This window comes from Ammospiza caudacuta, chromosome Z (assembly GCF_027887145.1).
Source record: "Ammospiza caudacuta isolate bAmmCau1 chromosome Z, bAmmCau1.pri, whole genome shotgun sequence".
Classification (NCBI taxonomy): Eukaryota; Metazoa; Chordata; class Aves; order Passeriformes; family Passerellidae; genus Ammospiza; species Ammospiza caudacuta.
Genome location: NC_080632.1, coordinates 40,994,503 through 41,016,297, shown reverse-complemented (window position 1 = coordinate 41,016,297; position 21,795 = coordinate 40,994,503). Strand labels below are relative to the sequence as shown.

Genomic DNA, 21,795 nt, shown 5'->3' with positions numbered 1-21,795 from the left:
TCTAATTTTGTCACAGTAAGTTCCTTGATCTGTGTGTCATTTTATAATTATCGCTACAGTCTTAGCCAAGCAGTTTTGAGTGTACCTTTTAAATTAGCAAACAGCTACAGGAAATAAGGCCACAGTTCTCCATTGTGTGAGCTTTTTTCTCTGCTGTTCTCATTTTCAACCATGTTTCATTGGTAGTACTATTGTTACATTATATTGTAAATATATAGTATAGTCTCTTACATTTACAGATAGCTGCTGAACTTAGTGTCTTGTAATTGATCAAGAACTTTCAGAACTGAAACCAAATGCACTTTTGAAAATGCTGACTGGCAGTTAAAAATCATGTTCAGTGCATTTCTTAGTGACTACCTAGAGCTGTTTGATGATGTTAAAAATACTGGGTTATCATCCACTCTTAAGACTGTTCCAATGCTTTACAAACAGCAAAATTAACTAAATGGAAAATGTGTGCAAGGTTGTTATGCTAATGGAATGGAAGTAACCTTACTATTCCTTTTATGGTCTTTCTTTTTAATAAAAACACTTCTTACTTGGTACTTTTTATCGATGTCTAAAGAAGTAATGTATCTAACAGCTTATACATAATGCAGTGTCATTATTTGCCAGTAAACTATTTAAATTCTCCCTGTTTTAATATGAAGCTTACATTATTCTTATGAGATCTCATTTGAAGGACCTCTTAATCCAAATCAGTACAATCCCATGTTTTAACTTGTTACTACAGTCAGTAGCAATAGCTTAAAAATCACATAGTGTAATATTCCTTTTCATGGTGCCTTTTGCTGTGCCATAATATGCCAACCATTAGCAAAGTATTTTTTATTCTTTGATGTCTTAGTTCTTTGTGATAGCTGTTGAGTCTTGGTAAGATGGGGAAAATAGAGAAATTACAGAACAAATATAACATGGAAATTATATTAAGGCAATTTTATACTTTTAGGCTTATTTTACGGTAAAACGAATGGACCTCCTCTTTGATTCACAAACATGATTTTAATTTTTGTCCACATTCCATAATTTGATTTTCTTTGTGGGAACAAATACTTGGAAAAATATTATTAATACATTGCAAAATACCTGTCTGTTTTAAAGCAATTTTTGCCAAATCAAATATATTAGGGAATTTTATGGTATTATTGTTTATCTTAACAAGTTTCCTTTGTGTGATTGCACAGTTCTTCTTGAGAGAATACCCTGGGTTCCTCCTGAATGTATTGAGAATCCCAAACAACTGAGCCTAGCTACAGACAAATGGAGTTTTGGTACCACTTTGTGGGAAATCTGCAGTGGAGGAGACAAACCCCTGAGTGCACTAGATTCTTCAAGAGTAAGTATTACTGGGTCTGCAATCATAGAAGTTCTTTGAACACTTCTAATTTAGAACATCTGCTTTGTAACCATATCAGCATGTAAAGTGGTGTGGCCTATGACCACTGCAGGAAAAATACATATTTGCTTGTAGGTAATAACCAGAAGAGATGATTTGAAGTTTGTTTTTATGTTGTTTATTTTGATTTTTAGGGGGACAAAGAATTGTCAGTATTATCTAGTTCATATTTTTGTTGCTTTGTTGCAGCAGTGTGTATCACTTTAAACAGAAAAGTACTCATAACAGTGTGCATGGATTTTAATTAGCATTCTTGTAATTGGACATCTTAAATACAGCAGGACTTTGTGTGTTGCAACAATTCTACTATTTTAGCTAAATGAGTAATGTTAACTTTTATCTCAGGTAGGGGCAGGAGATGGAGGAGAAACATATTCCATTAAAAAGCTAATTCATATGTATTTGCTTCTTTAGTTGGAAGCAAAAAGAATACTTCACTATGCCACAAATGTACTAGTAGAATTACTTTTGTAAAGGTACTTAACCTTCCCATAAAGCCTGATTTGATTTCTCAGGTATTTTAATCAGCTCTTATAATAATCTCCAAGGTTTACCTAGACCTAACTTATAGATACCTAAGTATTTCAGAAGTTGCCCTACATTCTTCCATAATGCTTACAAAGCTTTTCACAACTGTCAGTGCAGCCAGTTCACAGGTCAGTAGAATTTTCTGCTGGACCTACCCAGCTGAGGATTTATGAACCCAGCTGAGGATTTATGAAAGTGCCGATAAAGGAGACACTACTTTTCTCATCTTTCTCTATCATCTTGTCTTCTACCAGTAATTGGCTGGAAATTTCTGAACTGATCATTCTAAATTATACTAGCTTTGCCTTAGATTAAAATTGGTGGGATGGACATTTGGTGAGATAACAAGTCTAGGTTTAGAGCTGTAATTTTTGGCTGCTCTTAGGAGAATGTTAAGGCTTCTGCAACTCTTCATGGTTGTAAAATGCAAAATGATGTACCTATTTAATTCCAGAAACTACAGTTTTATGAAGATAGGCACCAGCTTCCTGCCCCCAACTGGACAGAACTTGCAAACCTCATAAACAACTGCATGGATTATGAGCCAGATTTCAGGCCTTCTTTTAGAGCAATTATACGTGATTTGAACAGTTTGTTCACTCCAGGTGAGTTTGCGATATAATAGGATCAAAAAGACTCCTGTTTCCTATTGGTTCACGTTCTTTTTAGTATGTTTTTTGCAATACATCATTGTATTTGACTGCAAATTACTGCACAGAAATAAAGGTGGCTGTCAATATGCTACTGAGCTTGAAGTATGCCTAACAAAAGTCGAACAGGCCATGACTATAATAAGGTTCTTCCTTTTCTTGTTCACTACTCTGTGCCTTCTGTTCCCTTTCTTCCCTTCTTCCTTCTACCTCTCAGATTATGAGCTATTGACAGAAAGTGATATGTTGCCAAATATGAGAATTGGAGCACTTGGATTTTCTGGCGCTTTTGAAGATCGGGACCCAACACAATTTGAAGAAAGACATCTTAAGTTTTTACAGCAACTTGGCAAGGTAAGATGTTTCAAAATTCTGTAATACTTTAGGAAATAACTATGGTTTTCAGTTAACCTTTGATGACCCCATTATTTGCAGTGAAATTTCTGTTTTAAAAGTTAATAATTTCAGTCATATCTGAGCAACACGTGCAGTTCCTTCTAGCTCTTTTTTTCACTTTCACAGTATTCTTAGAAGAAAATTAGCTAACCTCCACAATGAATATAGTCACACCAAAAGGCTAAGTACTTTTAAGTAATGCAGAGCTGCCTGACATAAATGATAGATGGATAGATAGATAGATGGATACACACATGCACTAGATATTCAGTTAACAACACTCTGGAGCATTCTTGTGCAGAACTAGTGGGATTAGTGTTTTTTTGCATGCATATTCTGAGAAATCTGAATATACAGCCTCTAAATTCAAAAGGAAAATATATGTCTTCAAGATACATGTAGGCCTTGAAGTTTTGGTCTTAGAAATCAGCATTTGGTTATTAGTTTTGCAAGTCATTGCAGCCTGGCTGTGTGAAAGCAGACCTAGACAGATGACCAAGTGCAGCTGGCAGTATTTTTCTAGAATGGTTCTTTGCTGTTTTATTTGGTTTTTACCAGTATTCTTTTGGCTTCAAGTACAGAAGCAGCCTGAAAATGAAGTAGCAGAAGTACTTCTGTTTGCAGATAGTTGTTCACTGTGATAGCATAGCATAGGGAGAACAGCAGAGTGGTAGGTGTGGCTGCATAAAGGAAGACAAAAGACAATATAAATGAAGAAAGAGACAAAACCTGAACATTGAAACAAATTGGAGAGGAGCCAAAATGAAAAAGAGCAGAATTAAGAACCAAGACAAAGGCATTTATGCAAGTGCAGGAAAACTATTAGTCCAGTGGAAGTGGAAATTTGCGAAAGGAGAGAAAATGGATGGACATCACCCTCTTTCCTTGTCCTCATTTCTTGTTCTGTTTGCTTCCTTTCATGGAATATATTTCTTTTCAACTGTTACCCTCAGTCCTGCACTTTTCATCTCAGGGAAGTTTTGTGGTCTTTCACTTAAATAATTAATCACATAACCTTAATGCTTAGTACTGTGAGCACTGAACAAAGACTACACTCTACATGAACAAACATGTTCTCTAGGAAACACAAAGAGCAAATGATGTGGACTTGTTTCTAATTCCCAAGTGTTTCCATTTGTGACCTAGGGAAATTTTGGCAGTGTTGAGATGTGCCGGTATGACCCGCTGCAGGATAATACTGGGGAGGTGGTTGCTGTGAAAAAGCTGCAACATAGCACAGAAGAGCATCTTCGGGATTTTGAAAGAGAAATTGAAATACTTAAATCACTGCAGCATGATAACATCGTTAAATACAAAGGAGTATGCTACAGTGCAGGTATGTGCTGTACTGAATACACCTAAATATACATACTGAGAAGTTCAGAGAGGTAAGTGTTTATGACAGTCACTCATTTGTTATAAATTTGCCAGGACTGAGAGAGTACAAAACAAAGGAAGTTTTTTGAAAGATGATAACATTGGTAACAAGCTGATCTTACCATTCTGAGTTTCATCTTGACAACACAGACATACAGACTTCTACTTTGCCTTAGCAATAGTAGCTGAAGTATTGATGAGATGATGTTGATTAGTGATATATTAATTTTCCAAGCATATCCACATTGTTGTTGAGTTTCAATAAGTGGCATTTTTGGAAGAAATGCAGTTAATTAGTATATGAAACATTGCATAGTGATGTATAGATCATAAATTAATATTTTTGTATTAAGTCCATTTTATATTATGGATACTGATAGAGGAATTAAAACGCTTCTGTTAAAAAACTTGTCTTTGGAAAATTACAGAAAAAATTACATTTTTACTTTTTGTTATTGCTCTAAAAGGACGGAGGAATCTAAGATTAATTATGGAATACTTACCATATGGAAGTTTACGAGATTATCTGCAGAAACACAAGGAGAGGCTGGACCACAAGAAACTTTTGCTGTATGCATCTCAGATATGCAAGGTAGGACATTTCAAATTATATATATATTTCAATGAAGTTTTTTCTCCTTTTTCCATCCCATTTGTCTCAAACCAACAATAACTGGTTATTTTGGTGTATCTTCTATAATGTGGTTGTGCTGCTAGCACCACATAACCCTCAGAAAAAGTAGCAATGTAATCAAGACCTGAAAAAACTTCTGGGTGTCTTAACACAGGATGCTGAGACTGGTCTATCTTCTGACTGAGGCAGAATATATTCACTTTTCTCCCTAAGGTGACCTGACATAAAGTATTGTAGGAGTTAGTATACTCACTCAGGCAAAACATTCTATAATGGAATTTTCAGAAATTTGACATTCAGCTATAAAAACAGCATAACAACATGTGTATGTTTAAACAATTTACTTTAAACTGTAAGAGCAAAGATACATGACTTCTGTATGCAGAACTAGAGGCCTCATAAGTACCCAAACCTGTAATAAATTGTTTGGTACCAAACCTAATTCATAAAATCCTGAAAAGTGGTACAAACATCTGATCTTTCTTGTAAACATCTGATCTTTCTTGTGATCTCATTTTCCTTAAAAAGAGGGCTTATACCTTCCCTATTTTTATTCTGTAATTATGTTTTAGATATTAGAAACTAGAGAGACCTGAGATCTCATTGCATATTTAGAAATTTGAGAAAAGAAAAATAAATGGGAGTGAGGGTGAGAGAGACAAAAAATATAACCACACCCCCTCAAGGCATGTACCAGAAATATTTTTAAATTTCTTTTCTCAATACCTATATCAAAGACATGGAAGCAGTAGGTTACATAGGATCACATAATCACAGAACCAACTAGGCTGGAAGAGACATTTGAGATCATTGAGTCCAACCTATGAATGAACGCAGCCATTCAGGCCATGGCACTGAGTGCCACATGCAGTCTTTCCTTAAACATTTTCATGGACAGTAACTCCCCCACAGCCCATTCCAATTCCCAGTTATCCTCCTGAACAGCTCATTCCAATTCCCAATTATCCTTTCTGTAAACTATTTCTTCTTAATGTCCAACCAAACCTCCCCCTGCTGCTGTTGTGTCCTCTGATCCTATTGCTGCTTGCCTGGGGAAAAGAGCCTAACCCTCATCTGGCTACAGCCTCCTTTTAGGGAGCTGTAGAGAGGGATGAAGTCCCCACTGAGCCTCCTTTTGTTCAGGCTAAACAACCTCAGCTCCCTCAGCTACTCCTCACAGGAACTTGTGCTCCAGAACCTTCACCAGCTTCATTGCCCTTCTCTGGACATGCTCCAGCACCTCAGTGTCCTTCCTAAATTGAGGGCCCAAGAACTGGACTCAGGATTTGAGGTGCAGCCTCACCAGTGCCAAGTACAGGGGGTCAATCCGTGCCCTGCTCCTGCTGGCCACACCATTGCTGGCACAGGCCAGGATGCCATTGGCCTTCTTGGCCACCTGGGCACTGCTGGCTCACGCTCAGCTGCTGTCAGTCAGTATCCCCAGGTTCCTTTCTGCCTGACCACTGCCCAGCCACTCCCTCCCCTGCCTGGAGCTCTGCCTGGGGTTGTTGTGGCCAAAGTGTAAGACCCACAACTTGGTCTTGCTGAACCTCATACTGCTGGATTCAACCCTTTGATCCAGCCTGTCCAGGTCCTCCTGCAGAGCCCACTATACTCCAGCTGATCAACACTCCCACCCTACCTGGGCTGTCCATGAATTTACTGAGGTTATATTCGATGCCCTCATCCAGATCATCAGTCAAGGCATTAAACAGGACTGGGCCCAACACAAATCCCTGGGGGACAGCACTGGTGACCAGCCATCCACTGGATATGGCACATTCACCTCCACCCTCTGGGCCCAGCCACCCAGCCAGTTCTGAACCCAGCACAGAGTGCTCCTGTCCAAGCCAGGGGCTGTCAGCTTTTCCAGGAGTGTGCTGTGGGAGACAGTGTCAAAGGCCTTGCTGAAATCCAGGCAGACAACATCCACAGCCTTTCCTGCATCCACCAGGCAGGTCACCTGGTCATAAAAGGAGATCAGGTTGGCCAGGCAGGACCTGCCCCTCCTAAATCCATGCTGGCTGGATCTGAGGCCTTGGCCATCCCGTAGGTGCTGTGTGATGGCATTCAAGATGATCTGTTCCATAACCTTGCCAATCACTGAGCTGAGGCTGACTGCCCTGTAGTTTTCCAGATCCGTCTTTTGGCCCTTTTTGTTTCCCAGATCCTTCTTCTGGCCCTTTTTGTGGATGGGTGTCACACTGGCCACCTTTCAGTCATCTGGGACATCCCCCGTGAGCCTGGACTGATGACAGATGATGGAGAGTGGCTTGGCGAGATCTTCTGTCAACTTCCTCATCACACTATGATGGATGAGGGTGTTTATTAGAGTATGTTGTCCGCAAATATTCTTATGTCTGGTAATTGTGCCCTGCCACCTTAAGATCCTAAGACTTAGCTTCTGCTATATCTACAGAAAAGGTCTGACAATCAGGGGAGAATCTCTGCCAGAGCCAAGACCACCTCCTGACATTCAAACTTTCTCATGATGAAAAGAGCTTGCTGGTTCCCTGCTTGAAACTGGACTAACCTTTTAGCTGCTGCACCTCTTGCATGTACAAGGAATGCTGCACCCTTAACAGCTTATCTCACCTATTCATGTGCTTCACTGAAGCACAACAATGTGGGTGGTCTCTGGGAGAAGCTCATTCATGGGCAAGCAGTGCGGAATGTAGAAAAACAAAAAAAGTTAGCAAGTCTATGGCAAGTGTCTTTGGAGAGAGAAAGGATTGAACAGGTGACCACCCACTTCAGAGGGCTGAAGAGCTCTCTGATGTGTGTCTCCAAAACAGGAAGTCATTCTCCGGTAACAGGCCTAAGAAATTTTCTCACAATTACTTCTGCAACAAAATTACGTTTTTATGCTGGTGAGTCATTATAAACAATCTTTGTTCAAGCAGAGACCTGGAATAATCTTAAAACTCAGCACCATCTATGAGGGTGGTGACCAAATCTTTCATGGAAGTAAGACCCAACATGGATTTTTGAGTACACAAAGGCTGCAGACAGTTAGCTGTTATATTCTGTCTCCATCTCAGCCTGCTGTGACCTCAAGGTGCTGGCCTTGTGCACTCTCATAAGAAGCTGCAAAGCATGTAGAAGTCCTCAGGCTTTCATTCAAAGCTTGATGAAATAACAGTGGCAACATGTCTCAGGACCCTGGTCTGAGGTGTCCATTGGGAGGACTGGAAGGTGGATTTTTACCCTTGAGGGCTGTGCAAATGTGGTAGAAATCTTTGGGAAAGGAACTGTATTCAGAAACTACAAAGAAAAAGGACCTTAGTGTGTATGTACATACACATACATGAAAGAACTTTGAAAATATTACAGGTCTTCAGGATGGTGAGAAATTGAAATAGCAGATGAGATTATTCCTTCCTAAATACCAAGCACCAGCCAAGAGAAAGGGAGATAAAATATGCATCCTGCAGATACTAAAGCAGGAAAACATTCAGCTTTGATAATTACATGGGGACAATGTATGAAAATGTAGGAAATCTGTATAGACTAGAGCTTGCTCTTAAAGAAACGTTTTCATTTCTAAGAAAAGTGAAATCTAAGAGTTACAGTGTATGTGCCTTGCTTTGGAGTGTTTTTGCTGTACAATCTGCAAAGTAGAGGTTATATCAATTGCTTTAAGATTTCTCTAATCTGTGGCATTCTGTTTCTCCAAAACAACATAATTAGTCAGTACCTGATATTGTGAAAATGGAATCTGAATGCTTTTTCTTTGTTTAGCTGATCGTGTTACACTTTTCAACTGGTTTTGCTTTTCTTGCAATGTTTGCTCTTTCAGCGCCTCACATCTCATCTTTCTGCTGTGCATTTCTGTCAGTCTGTAATCTTGGGGGTTTTCATCAAAAACCTTTCAACCTCTGCCTTGCTGTTTTCCTCTGAAGTGTATGAGAGAAATGAAGGCACACCCATTTACCTGAGAGTTAAGATGAATGTGTTTGGTTGTTTATTGTGTTTTGGTTCCTTGCTACTATACTGGGAAAGGGTTTTCCTTCTCTTAATGTTTGAAGTGTTTCAGGTGTCCTTGCTGGTGAACCAGTTTTAAAGACAGAAACATTTTAAATCACATTTAAACTCTGTTGTTAGACTAGAGCCACAGGATTGTGATATCCACTTAGAATTTGCATGATTTCAGTTAAAGATCTGTCTTATGTGTTTTCCAGGCTAACAGAAAAGTTACTGTCATCAAACTTCAGGGCTGTTTTCAGAATAGTACATTGTCGTAAGAAAAAGCTGTAGCATTTTCATAGGCTAGTTGTACCAGTAAGATAGAGCCCTCACTTTGAAGTAAAGTTTGGTATTTATGGCAGTGAACAAGCTGGCAATGAGGAATAGGGCATTTGAACAGTTTTGGAACGAGCTGTGAGAGAACACCAATGCCACCCAATGGTACTAGGAGGTACTAGAATCTGAGAGAAAGATTGTACTTTGTAGCCAAACTCTGAGGTTTCTGACATTAAGAAAAAAAAATAAGAGAAGGAAATAAGCCTTTTGGCATGACTAGTAATAACATTGCTTTTCAGAACTTTTGAGATCACCAATGCTATTTGTGTAATTTAACTTTTCCACTGTGTTGAAAGGGTGATATGCTTTCTTACAAAACTATGAAACTGACAACTTGCTTGGTGATTACTTTCATGTATGAGTTGGGTATCTCTTGACATTGTGCAGCATCACTTTCAGTCCTCCATTTATTGCTGTCTTAGCAAGACCTTCTTGTTTTAGTAAGGCCACTACACACGCTGGCTTTTTCCAAATTTCACTGTTAGTGAAAGTAACTAAGTGCATGGGTAAGAAGGGATCAGCAGCAGCAAAAGACAACATGCCTTCAGACCGTGCTTTGTTACAGCAATCTCTGGGAATGTAGCAATAAGCAGAACTGTACTGGTGAATAATTGTCCATACGAAAGAGATACAAAGCACACTGTTGGGAATCAGTGAATAATAGTCAAATTCAAGGAATCATAATACAAAATTTCATGGAAGCATTCAGGAAAGCAGATGCAGAAAATGAAGAAAAAAGCTAAATGAAATGGATATGTTGGACAATCTTCTCATGTGCTTTGGATTGTGTAGCTTAGCCCAAATTTTTCCTTCTACATATCACCAGCCAACTGCATTTGGGCACAGAAAGGAGCAGTAGCATCTATCCAGCTACATAATCAAAAAAATATTTGGATCTGACAGGTGATTAGTCTGTTTCCCTCCTGTTAAATGGAATTCACTGAGCTTGGACTCAGAGAAGATAAACCTGGTTTTGGTTTTAACTTTGAGGTTAATTCATCCCCTTAGGGAAAGTGCAGCTATGTAGTGGTAAAAATAATTATTTTCCTGTTCTGTTTGTAACCTCTACACCTAGGGCATGGAGTATCTAGGAACAAAAAGATATGTTCACCGAGATTTAGCAACAAGAAATATCTTGGTGGAGAATGAGAACAGAGTTAAAATTGGAGATTTTGGATTGACAAAAGTTTTGCCACAAGACAAAGAATACTACAAAGTGAAAGAACCTGGTGAAAGTCCTATATTTTGGTAAGTCTTCTTTTGGTATGTGAAATCATGGCATGTTTTCAGTTTTTACCCTTCAGCCAATTCATTTTGCATGTTGTGGAATTCTTACTTGCAAGCTCCGTGTCAGTTTTCCAGCATTGTGAAAGTCACTTGCATGATATTTCACTTCACAGAGTGGCATCTAGAACTTTTCAACATATTTTTTAAAAACCCAGGAAAACACCCCAAAAAAAAAAAATTTAAAGGAAATAGCATCCAACAGAAAACATATTCAGATATAAAGGAAGTCTAAAAGGGCCCATTTTCCTGGATTCTTTCAAGTTTTTAGGTATTCTAGTTCCTTAGAAACTGGTCATTCATGTCTTCCAGCTGAGATCAGTTGGATAACCCCAAGAGAAAATGCCATTCCACACATGCAATTTTAGTCTGTATTTTAATTCTGACTCAGGCACTGTTTACCTAAAGAATAAATTATACAAAATGGCATCTTAATAGGTGTTATTGGAGAAGTACAGTTTAATTCCAAAAGTATCTGCAACACAGTTCACTGAAAGTGATGGAAGGCTGTAATTGTCTTTCTTTACAGGTCTAATCACATCAAATTCCTATCTACTTGCACTACAAATAAGAAATATATCTACAACCTTGTTGGAAAAAAAATCAAACTTGGTTATAGTTATCACCAACTGTGTTTGTTTAAGGTGGATTTCGTTTTCAAAACCAATTAACTATTATTAAAGGAGTAGTTAGTAATTGAAGGTACAAAAAGGAAATGAGAACATGCTAATATCAATGAATAAAGAACACTTACTCATGAAAAAGAAATATCTTACTAAAACAAATGTTTTCAAAATCAAAATGGCACATGTTGCAGAGAGCAATTTTCCTTGTACTGTGTGTTGCAGGTACGCTCCAGAATCTCTGACAGAAAGCAAATTTTCTGTGGCCTCAGATGTGTGGAGCTTTGGTGTGGTCTTGTATGAACTCTTCACCTATATTGACAAAAGCAAAAGCCCACCAGCTGTAAGTATATAGTTAATGAATCTCAGAGAATTTGTTTATTTCAATTTCCTAGACTGTCGTGTACGTCAATAGGTTAATGTTTACTGATCCTTTTCTGGAGATACCTTAGTGTTTGAGACAGCATCCAGTCTGAAGCAGTAACTAAAAGGTAACTGGTATCAAGCCATAAGAAAGAAAGAAGATCTGAAAATTACTTCATAGTCTGTGCATATCTTATTCATTCTGTAACTTCTGTTTGAAAAATATTTTAAAATCTCTTGTTATAGGTTGTTCTTTCTGATCCTTTGTGGAGAGTTATCCCAGCTGCAACCAGTCCATTTATTTTTAATGCTGTTCCAAATTTAAAGCTGAGCTAAACACATATATAGAAATTAAGTTAACTTACATAAGGAACTTAAGGTATTTTATGTTAGCAGAACCCAAGTTAGTAAGTTAGCAAAGTTCAAGGAAAAAAAGGAGTGGCCTTTTGCAGACTGCTGACAGGTGTCTGAAGTCAAATTTACAGTGGGTGAAGAAAGATACTATTATCCTCCAATTGAAAATAAGATACATGATCTTATTTTCACCTAGCAGTAACCATGGGCATAACAGAGGAGAGTTCAGGCTTCTGTATTTACTGTAGCTGGCCTCACCCTTGGCCAGAACTGTCAGTCCTGGCAAATCTGGTTTTGAGAACCGAATAGTGATGATAGGCAGAAATGCATTTGGAGGATACCTCAGCACTGGCCTCAGTAGACCTCTCAGTAATTCCATACAGTGAGCTATCAGAGGTTTCAAGGAAGAACTCAGGACAGCTCTTCCAGCATAAGAACATAAATAAAGACCCCTAGAGTTCTTCAGAAGGATTGTGAAATGAAAAGTGATCGAGTAAGTTAGGAGCACAAGTGGACTATTCTTTCAATGAATCAATTCTACATGTGCATTCACCACTTCATCAGGTTGGTTATTCTATTGGTATGCATCAAGAAAAGGTAATTTGGTAAATTTAACCAAAGTGGTCTGTTCAACTCTTGTAGTCTTTATACTTTTATATTGTTTTCAAAACCTGGCCATTTACACATTCAGCCAATGGGTGTTTCACACTTTCATGTCAAGGATCATTAAAGAAATTTTGAAGCATTGGAGGAAAAATAAAAAAGTCCTTTATGTTGTGCTTAGAAATTTATTTCAGTTAATACTACATCCTCATTTACTTTGGATGTCTGGCAGTCTGAGTGAGGTTTTCATCTGCTTTTTGGGTTATTTTGGTTTTTTGGAGAGCAAGGTTTATCTATGCCAGTTTTTCTGGCTTTAATTATACTAATTTTTCTGCTGTGTCGTTACTGATTAGTCCTGCTAACCATTTTTTATATATCAGCATGACGATATCTGTTTTCTATTTAGCATTTTTCAAAGCATTAGTTCTTTTAGTGTTCCACAGAGCTTTTTAGAATCAGCTGTGAGTTTAATCCTTTTAAAACTAATTAATCACAGAAGCACAGAATGTTATGTGTTGGAAGGGACATTAAAGATCATCTCATCCCAATCCTCCCTGCCATGGGCAGAGACACCTCCCACTAGATGAAGTTATTCAGAGCCCTCAGCCCAGCTTTGAACCCCCCCAGGGATGGGGCAGCCACAGCTTCTCTGGACAACCTCTTCCAGTGTCTCACCATCGTTACAGTAAAAGAATTTCTTCCTAATTGCCTTTGTTTCTCTCCTTTCAGTTTGTACCCATTACTCCTTGTCCTATCACTGCAGTTCCTGATTAAGAGTCCCTCTCCACCTTTGCTGCAGGCCCCCTTCAGATCTGGAAGTTGCTGTGAGGTCTCCACACAACTTTCTCTTCTCCAGGCAGAACAGACACGACTTCCTCAGTCTGTCCTCATGAGGAAATGCTCCAGTTCTCTTATCAGCCTCATGCCCTTCTCTGTACTCGCTCCAACAGGTCCATGTTACTCCTGTGCTGGGAGCCCATAGCTGATGCAGCCCTGCAGGTGGGGTCTGAGCAGGGCAGAGGGGCAGAATCCCCTCCCTGCCCTGCTGCCCACCCTGCTCTGGATGCAGCCCAGGACACGTTTGGCTTTTCTGGGCTGCCAGTGCCCATGGCTGGGTCACATGGAGTTTTTCACCAACCATCACCCCCAAGTCCTTCTCCACAGGGCTGCCTGCATTCAATCACACCCCCTCCCAGCCCGCAGGTGTGTCCAGGATTGCCGTGGCCCATGTGCAGAACCTTTTGCTTCTCCTTGCTGAACATCATGAGGTTTGCATGGGCCCAGCTCTCCAGCCTGCCCAGGTCCCTCAGGATGGGCCCTTCCCTGCAGGACGTGGCTGCCCGCGCAGGCCGCGGCCAGGGAACGTCTGAGGGTGCCCTCGGCCCCACTGTCCACGTCCCCTGCAGAGATGTTGAGCAGTTTGGGCCCTGGTGCTGAGCCTCAGGGACACCACCCATCTCTGCTCTCCCCGTGGACAGTGAGCCATTGACCACAGCTCTGGTGCAGCCTTCCAGCCAGGTCTTTATCCACGGAGGCACCCATCCCTCAAACCCATGTCTCTCCCATTTAGAGGCAAGGATATCATGTGGGACAGTGCCAAAGTTTGTATAAGTCTAGTTAGCTCCATCTTAGAAGGTTACTAGATTTCTCAGGAAAAAAATTTGTGCCCTTAGTAAAGCCATGTTGTTTGTTTCCAGTCACTTCTTTGTTTTCCATATGCCTTAGCATGATGTGCAGGAGAATTGGCTCCATGATCTTGCCTGGCAGAGGTGAGACTGACTAGCTTGTTGTTCATTGTGTCTTTCACTTTCCCCTTTTCAAAAATTAGGGTTATCTTCCCCTCTTTCCAGTCATCACAAACTTCACCTTAACAACTTCATCTGCCAACTCCCTCAGGACCCTTGAATAAATTTCATCAGGTCCCACAGACTTCTGCACATTCAGTTTCCTTAGATGGTCATGAGCATGACCCTCTCCTACAGTGGTCTTAGGGTCTTCATTCTTTCAGTCCCTCCATCTGCCTTTCTCTACTTGGGCAGTGTGCCTGGAACACTTGCCTTTGAGGACTCAAGCATAGAAGCAATTTAAAACCTCAGTCTTCTCTTTATCCAGGGTAGTCAAATCATCAGATGATGATCAACATTTTTAAAGATTTTTCACCTAGTGCTTTAAATTGTGTATGTATCATTCCATTTTATTCTATTCCATATCATTATTTAATTTTACACACACAAAAGATAGATTCTCTAGACATGTAATTTATAATTTGATCATTGTTATGTGCTATTCAATTCATTCTTATTTATATATAATATATATATAAATTATTCTTATTAAATAATTTGGCTTGGTAAGAATATTGCAGCATCTTTTTTTCTTCTAAAGATTATATATTACAATTGGCCTTTTGTTCCAGGAATTCATGCGCATGATTGGCAATGATAAACAAGGGCAGATGATTGTATTTCATTTGATAGAGCTTTTGAAGAATAATGGACGACTGCCAAGACCAGATGGATGCCCTGATGAGGTGATGTACTGTGTTAAAATGTTACTGTAGTGTGAAGGGTGCTCAGTTAGCATGAGTACCTGCAAGTGCAAAACTTACATTTTGTTCTGCTTGGACCACTAAAGTACTTATTCAAGTGGAATGGCTGTGCTGTAATTTTATCAGTTTCATGATGAGTATAATCTTTTTTTTTTTTTTTTGATTCTTTAGCTTGTACTCCCTCAGGAGCAAGACTGTAGTCTTGCTGAATATATGAAGTGGGACTGCTGTAACTTACTGCTGTACTTGGGCATTCACACTTCTATTTCAAAAAGATACATGTATGAAGGCAACAAGATTAGTGTATATATAACTTGTTCTGTGTAAGTCCCGTGTAGAGATTCTCATTCAAAGCTGTGAACTTTGGAATTTTTTTTTAATATGTAATATTCAGCAAAAAAATCTTAATATCCACCTGAAGTTTTTCACATTTAATTCCAGGATGTAAAGAGCTTCTTATCTTGATTACTGCCTTTCTGTTACTGTTCCCTTCTCAAGTGTGGAAGGCTCATGTTTATAATGTATATTATTCACCATCAAGCATTTTCAACTTGCAGACATTAGGCACAGTTAAGTATATGAATCAGATTTTCTATGTTCAGACTCTTCAGGTTTGTATTAATGTTCTTTGTAGATACTAAAGTACAGCTGTAGAGCTGTCTTCAGAGCACATAAATTAATTCAGTGTTCTTCTGGTTTTATTTATACACCAGATACTTTTAAAAATACTGTCATACCACTCCTACATCTTCTAGTATTCTATTCTTCAGAGCAGGGTGCACAAAGCCTGGTTCGGTCAAACTAACCTGGTTGGGCTGTGTAGGTGAGTCAGTAGTGAAAAAATGGAAGGAAAATAATTATGGGTTGTTGTTCTTTACATATGTAATTGCCAGCTCAGATTAATTGCTGCATCCCTTTAAAGTCAAGCACACTTGGCAGTAAGTCAAGAAATAATACAGTTAAAACTGGTGAAAGAGAAAACATCAGGGTCAAGTGATCTAATAGAGGAGAAAAAGAATGGTACAAATGAGGCAGGAAGCCATTGGGGAGGAAAAAATATATAGAGAATAGAAAGAGAAGTCTTTGAAGAACCTTTCTTGCATTTTATGTACCAGTACAGCAACTGTTGAATTGGAAAGGTTTGGCTTTTTGTAGATAACCTGAATGTCATATGTATAAGATAATAAATCTGTTTTACTGAAACTGTATTTTAACTAACGCAAAGGTTTCGGTATCTGACATTTCTCCAGCTATCAAAGCAAGATGGAAATGTCTCTGTCAGAAGCCGTATTCATCCCCTTTTGATCCTGGAAGGCCAGTCATCACAGATAATAAATCTTCCATATACCTGTAGCTTACAGCAGCTTATCTTGCAGCTTACAAGCTGCTTGAGACTTGGTTCTAAAGCAGCTTGGTCAATGCAGGTGTTTCAAATCTGCTGAAAGATAAGGAACAGTTTCTAATTTTTTTCCTGGTAGCTGTACAGACTGTTCTTAAGCAATATGTGGAAAACTGTTGAAAGTATGAGAAATTAGTAATAACAATCTAGATTGAATGAATGAGAAAAGTACAGGTGAAGAGCTTGGCAAGTTGTATGAGACCAGGTATCTGGTACATCTTTGCGCAAAAAGAAAACTGTTGCCATGTAACTACTGTAGCAGAAACATCTTTCAATGTTGGTTCAGTTTGCACAGTAACTTTTTTTTTTTTTTTTGCTTATTTCTGATTATATATGAAGAATAATTAAGAATTTAGTATACAAATTCTGGAGAAATATATGGTAACTTCTCAGGGGAAGTCTTATTTAGAATTACTGTTTTTGTAAATCTGATTTCTGGTCATACTGGTGCTTGTTATGTTAAAGCATTTTTGAGCTTCTCAAAAAAAAGAGCAAGAAAAAAATATAAAAACTTATCAAAGTAACATAAGTCTTGTAAAAATTTCAAAAAGCAGCTGAATGAATTTTCATGCTAACTTTTTAAAAAATTGTCTTTCATTATAAGAGTTTTTGCAGAGCCATCTATCCTAGGTTCTTGCTGTCACTGGGCAAGAGTTCAGGTATACTCTTCTGCAGCTGTTGTTTGGAAGCATAAAGTTAAGCTGGATGTTCTTTAGTCCAGTTTCAAGTAAATATGTATGGTATCTGTTTACCTACTACCTTTTTTTTCTTCTCCAGATTTACGCTATCATGAAAGAATGCTGGAACAATAATGTTGCCCAGCGCCCCACCTTTCGGGATCTTGCTCAGCGAGTGGATCATATAAGAGAAAACATGGGTGGATGAAAAAACTCCTTCAGAGGATGAGTTGGAATGCAGAACAAAATGTACTTGGTCAGCTGTGTATATTTGACATATGTACATGTGCACACATCTTATCCTTGCTGGAAGTAAAATCTGTGTGGCAAATACCCTATTTCAATCTGCATACTGAGAATCCTGCTAGGCCTTTTTTATCAGGATATAGTTGTTACTATGAGAACATGTTGAAATTCTCAATAGGGAAAGAAATTATTTTTCTAAATTTAAAAGTGGATGGTCATTCAGCAACACCATTATTTGCCTTACTTGGCAGTACAAAAAAGAGGTGACTTAAAATGTGACAAAACTAACAGATAAAAAACCAATGTATTTCTTTGTTGAAGTAGAGATGCCCAGAAAAGACTTCTAGAAATGCTTTTACACTGAGAAATAGTGACTAGGCACCCTGTTTTGTGTGTTGCACAAAGACTTTTGTCTGTTAATACAGTTTCATGATTTTTTCATTGTTGATGCAGAACTGGCTTCTCTGTGTAACAAAACAGTAGTGGTTTGCTGTGCCTGTCTGAATCAGTTATCAGCCAGCAGTATATCCAAAGAGATGTAGCTGTGTGATGTGCTGTAAGTATTTTGAGGGACAGGGAGCAAATTGCGCTTTACTGGGAGAGACAGACAACTTACTAATCCATGCAAAAATTTTAATTTAAAAATGAAAAAGCAAAGATGTTATCCTTTTATTCTTACTCCTCCCTTGATGAATATTAGATTGCCTTTATAGTACTGAAGATACAGCGATAACACATAGAAGGGAATTCATTTTACACAAGGCAGTGTCTTCAATGTAAATAAGGAAAAGCTAAGTATACTGCTTTTAAATGCTGCTCTTTTTTTCTTTCCATCCTTGTAATTTTCATGGAGTCATAAGTGAATGAATTGAAACTTTCAAAGCAGGATTAAAAATCTAAAAAAGGCCCTCACTTTCTCAATTCCTCACTTTGCTGTTAAGATGATCATCTAAATATCTTCCTTCCAGCACAGAAAAAGAATACTTACAACTCAGTATCTGATATGGCCAGTCACAACCACATCAAGCCTGTTCTATATTGAAGTGGCCCAAGCGTATTTATTTCTGTGGAAATACCCAACATGAGACTGTTTGGAAGGAGTTGCAAGTGCAATTGCTCACACTCACCATAGGGCAAGGACAGGATTCCAGTTACTGAGAACTGGAAGGAGATCAGAGCTACCTGAATGCTGTATAATTCAGCTTTTGAAATAAGCAACAAAAAATTTTGGAGAAGAGAATGCTTCTGTTTTGCCTTGAGGCAAAAAACTTGGGGATAATCTCATATGTCAAAGCAGTATAATTGCAGGGTTTGTTTATTTTTAGTTCAAATAATCTTGTTTGTTTGTTTGTTTTTGTTTTTACTTAAGCATTATTGTTTGCAAAGTATAATGCTGATTCTTTTTGGACTTCTGCTGAGAGAAGTTCAGTTAAGGGGATATACAGCTTGGAAACTGACCTGACATCCAGATTTATATTTAAAATGAAGTGTTAGTTTTTAAAATTTGTGGCAGTGAGTTAGTGAAACAGAGGTTACTTTCACTGTGGAGCCTCCTTAATATTTGGGGTGAACTACATCCATCTTATCAGAAATTGAAGAACCTCAGCTTTTAAAAAAAACTAAAAAAACAAAACGAAAACATCCTCACTTGGTGTAATAAAGTGCCAGTATAGCAGTATTTTGTACCACTGTGATGTTTCTCTCCCACAGTCACTCCCTCAAAATTACTATTTTATAGTATAAGAGAGTGCTAAATATGGAGAGCAGCATCAACTTTCTCTCTGCCTATTGCATTTAAAACTATTTCTGTTAGTGTTCTTGCCACCAAGCATTTGCATAGATGATTTTTCAAAACAATTTCACAGTCAGTTTTTAAGCTGCAAAGAACTTTGAAGTGCTATGTTCAACTTAACATGTTTTCTCAATTTCTATACATTGCTTTGAGGATTTGAAATTTTGTGCAAACGATGTCTTTGCATTTGTAGTCTCAGTTCTGTGTATGTGTATTTTTGTAACAAAGGAGATAAAGCTTTAAAGTATCAAGACAGCATTTTAGCTGAATAACATAGGCAGGAATTATGTAACATTTGCAGTGTATGACACTCAGTAGCTCACTGGTTTCAAATACATAGTAGACTAAACATAATTTATGTAAAAATCTCAGGGAAGTTTGTGTAATGCAATGAAGAAATCTTCCAGTCTGCTAATTTTTCAAGTGAATTAAAGGTCTTTTTCTTGTTCTACTACAGTTTGACTATTTACATAGTCTATTTGATTGCAAAAATGTAGTGGTGAATTCAAGGATTATTTGTAAGTGTCTTGTGGAGTGTTTTTGTTTTGATCTGGGTTTTGTTCAGTTTTTTTTTTTTTTTTTTTACTTTAGTACTATATCATTTTAAGAGAAAGCCGTATCTTTACACTGCAGTGTAACTGTGTGCTGTTGGCCAGAGACAGTCTTTTTTAACAACCAGAGGCCTGTGCCAAGGGCTTGAGCATTTAGGATTAATGTTCTTAGCTGGGAGAATAGGACCAAGTAGTGCTTAGGACTTGGGAGATGTATAGTCTATAGAGATGTATGTGTAGTGTCAATATTTAGGTCCCAGAGCAGACCTGGTGACTTTCTCAAAAAGCTGTTGAGGATGTAAATGTAGTGATTTTGCTGAATTTGCTACTGCCAATTGTGTAACCTTTAAAAAAACCCAACAAAACAACAACACCACCAAAAAACACTGTATTTTTTATTTTAAAAGCTCTCAGATCTACAGTAGCATTGATAGTGTCATATTTTTACATGGCATTTGTATTAATAGACTAAGTACTCTGTTTTAGAAAATGTCTTCAGTTGGCATTGCATTTGTAATACATTAGTGTAATCATTATGCTACCCAACATGCTGTTTGATTTTGTTGGTAGAAAAAGTGCTGGTTTATGTATACATGACTGCTACTACAGTGTAGAATTAAAATATTAACTACTGCTTTGCACTTACATTGTAAGTGAAAGAATTTTTTAATAAGTGCACAATGTATCTTATAGAATCTCTGCAATCAAGTATTGTGTTGTGTAGTATTGATTTGTTGTCTATCAGTATAAATATGTTAAGTTTCAAAGTTAGTTTTTAAATATATTCCACACAGTATTCCACAAACTTGCAACAGTCATGTAGTAAGCCAGAGGAGAAATGAATTTTCAGGAAAAGAAACACATGTTCTTGTCAAGTCCTAGTACTGGTTAAAAGCTTCCATAGCTGAGATAATTGTTGTTAAATGTGCTGATGAATACAACTGTGAAAGTATATGTAAGAATTATATTTTTTCCCCAAAATTAAATTTTTAATTGTTGCATTTAGTTAAGATGTTGACCAGCTGCCCTGAAATGTATGGGAAAAGATGTTACTGTATTAAGTATGAAGAAATGTAATTCTTGTGTAAAGAAAGCAAGCTTTTCAGGAATGTAGGATCACAAACACCTCTAGGTGTTTGAGAGTTCTGAGAGCACAAGCAGAGGTATAGAAGAACAAGACTAAAGGAAGAAGGATGATGTTCAGCATGGGAGAAGCTTTCTGAAATGTGAAATGCACAATGAATTATGAAAAACTGATAGATTTTTCTACTGAAAATGCCATATCGTGACAAATATGTGGTAATATATTTCTAAACTGTGTATTGCCTGCCTTAAGTCTGAAATATTCACAGACACCTAACCTGGCTGAAAAAATTTCAATCATTACTATACCAAAATAAACTAATAATGTTGTGCCATGCCAGAAAACAATTCTGAACAGATGCTTGACTAAGAAGTTTTGTTCTGAATTTTTCTTTTTGAATAAGAGGTTTACAGTACTTTATATTAAAGTAGAAAAAGTCCCTTGGTGGTAGGGAGCAGGGAGGAAAAGATACCTGCCACTTATGATTGAAATGTAAACATTTGAACACATGGTTTAGTCAAGAGAGCATGAAAGGGATATTTTTAGAAAACTGTGTATCCATACCTGAAACTTAACTGTGTGTTTCTTTTTGCATTTGGATAGTGAAAATAAAATAAAAACTGAATACAATGGATGACACATGCCTGCCAACATTTTCTTTTGCACACTAAAATTTGTTACTGGTATTTAAATCACTGCTGAAGGCAGCCGTTCCATTTGATGAGGTAAAATACAGCACATACAACTTTCCAACCTTCCTAGAATAGCCATATTAAGCATTTATCTACTGGAAGAAACTTAGATGTACCAAAGTAAAGGTGTTACCTACTGAGGGCTTTTAATCTCTTTTTAAACGAAGATTTTTACTGAGAAAATTAATTTGGGATGAAGAAATACTTCCTTTTGTTCTCAGTATTTAAAGCGGTGCAAGTCTCTAAGACAGAAGTGCCTTACACCACCTTACATTTCTTTGTTAGAAATTCTG

General features: G+C 37.9%; 1 protein-coding gene across 3 annotated transcripts in view; it reads left to right on the top strand.

The window, feature by feature from the left end:
• Positions 1-21,435, top strand: part of JAK2 (Janus kinase 2) — an 86,902-nt gene extending 65,467 nt beyond the window's left edge. For all 3 annotated transcript variants that reach the window (XM_058824329.1, XM_058824328.1, XM_058824330.1), the window contains 9 exons: positions 1,188-1,339; positions 2,382-2,532; positions 2,795-2,931; positions 4,120-4,309; positions 4,818-4,942; positions 10,362-10,534; positions 11,419-11,536; positions 14,930-15,043; positions 17,238-21,435. In XM_058824329.1, the coding sequence (XP_058680312.1) occupies positions 1,188-1,339; positions 2,382-2,532; positions 2,795-2,931; positions 4,120-4,309; positions 4,818-4,942; positions 10,362-10,534; positions 11,419-11,536; positions 14,930-15,043; positions 17,238-17,345 (1,268 nt within the window). In that variant the 3' untranslated portion in view covers positions 17,346-21,435. The remainder of the gene's footprint in view (positions 1-1,187; positions 1,340-2,381; positions 2,533-2,794; positions 2,932-4,119; positions 4,310-4,817; positions 4,943-10,361; positions 10,535-11,418; positions 11,537-14,929; positions 15,044-17,237) is intronic.
• Positions 21,436-21,795: the final 360 nt, after the last annotated feature.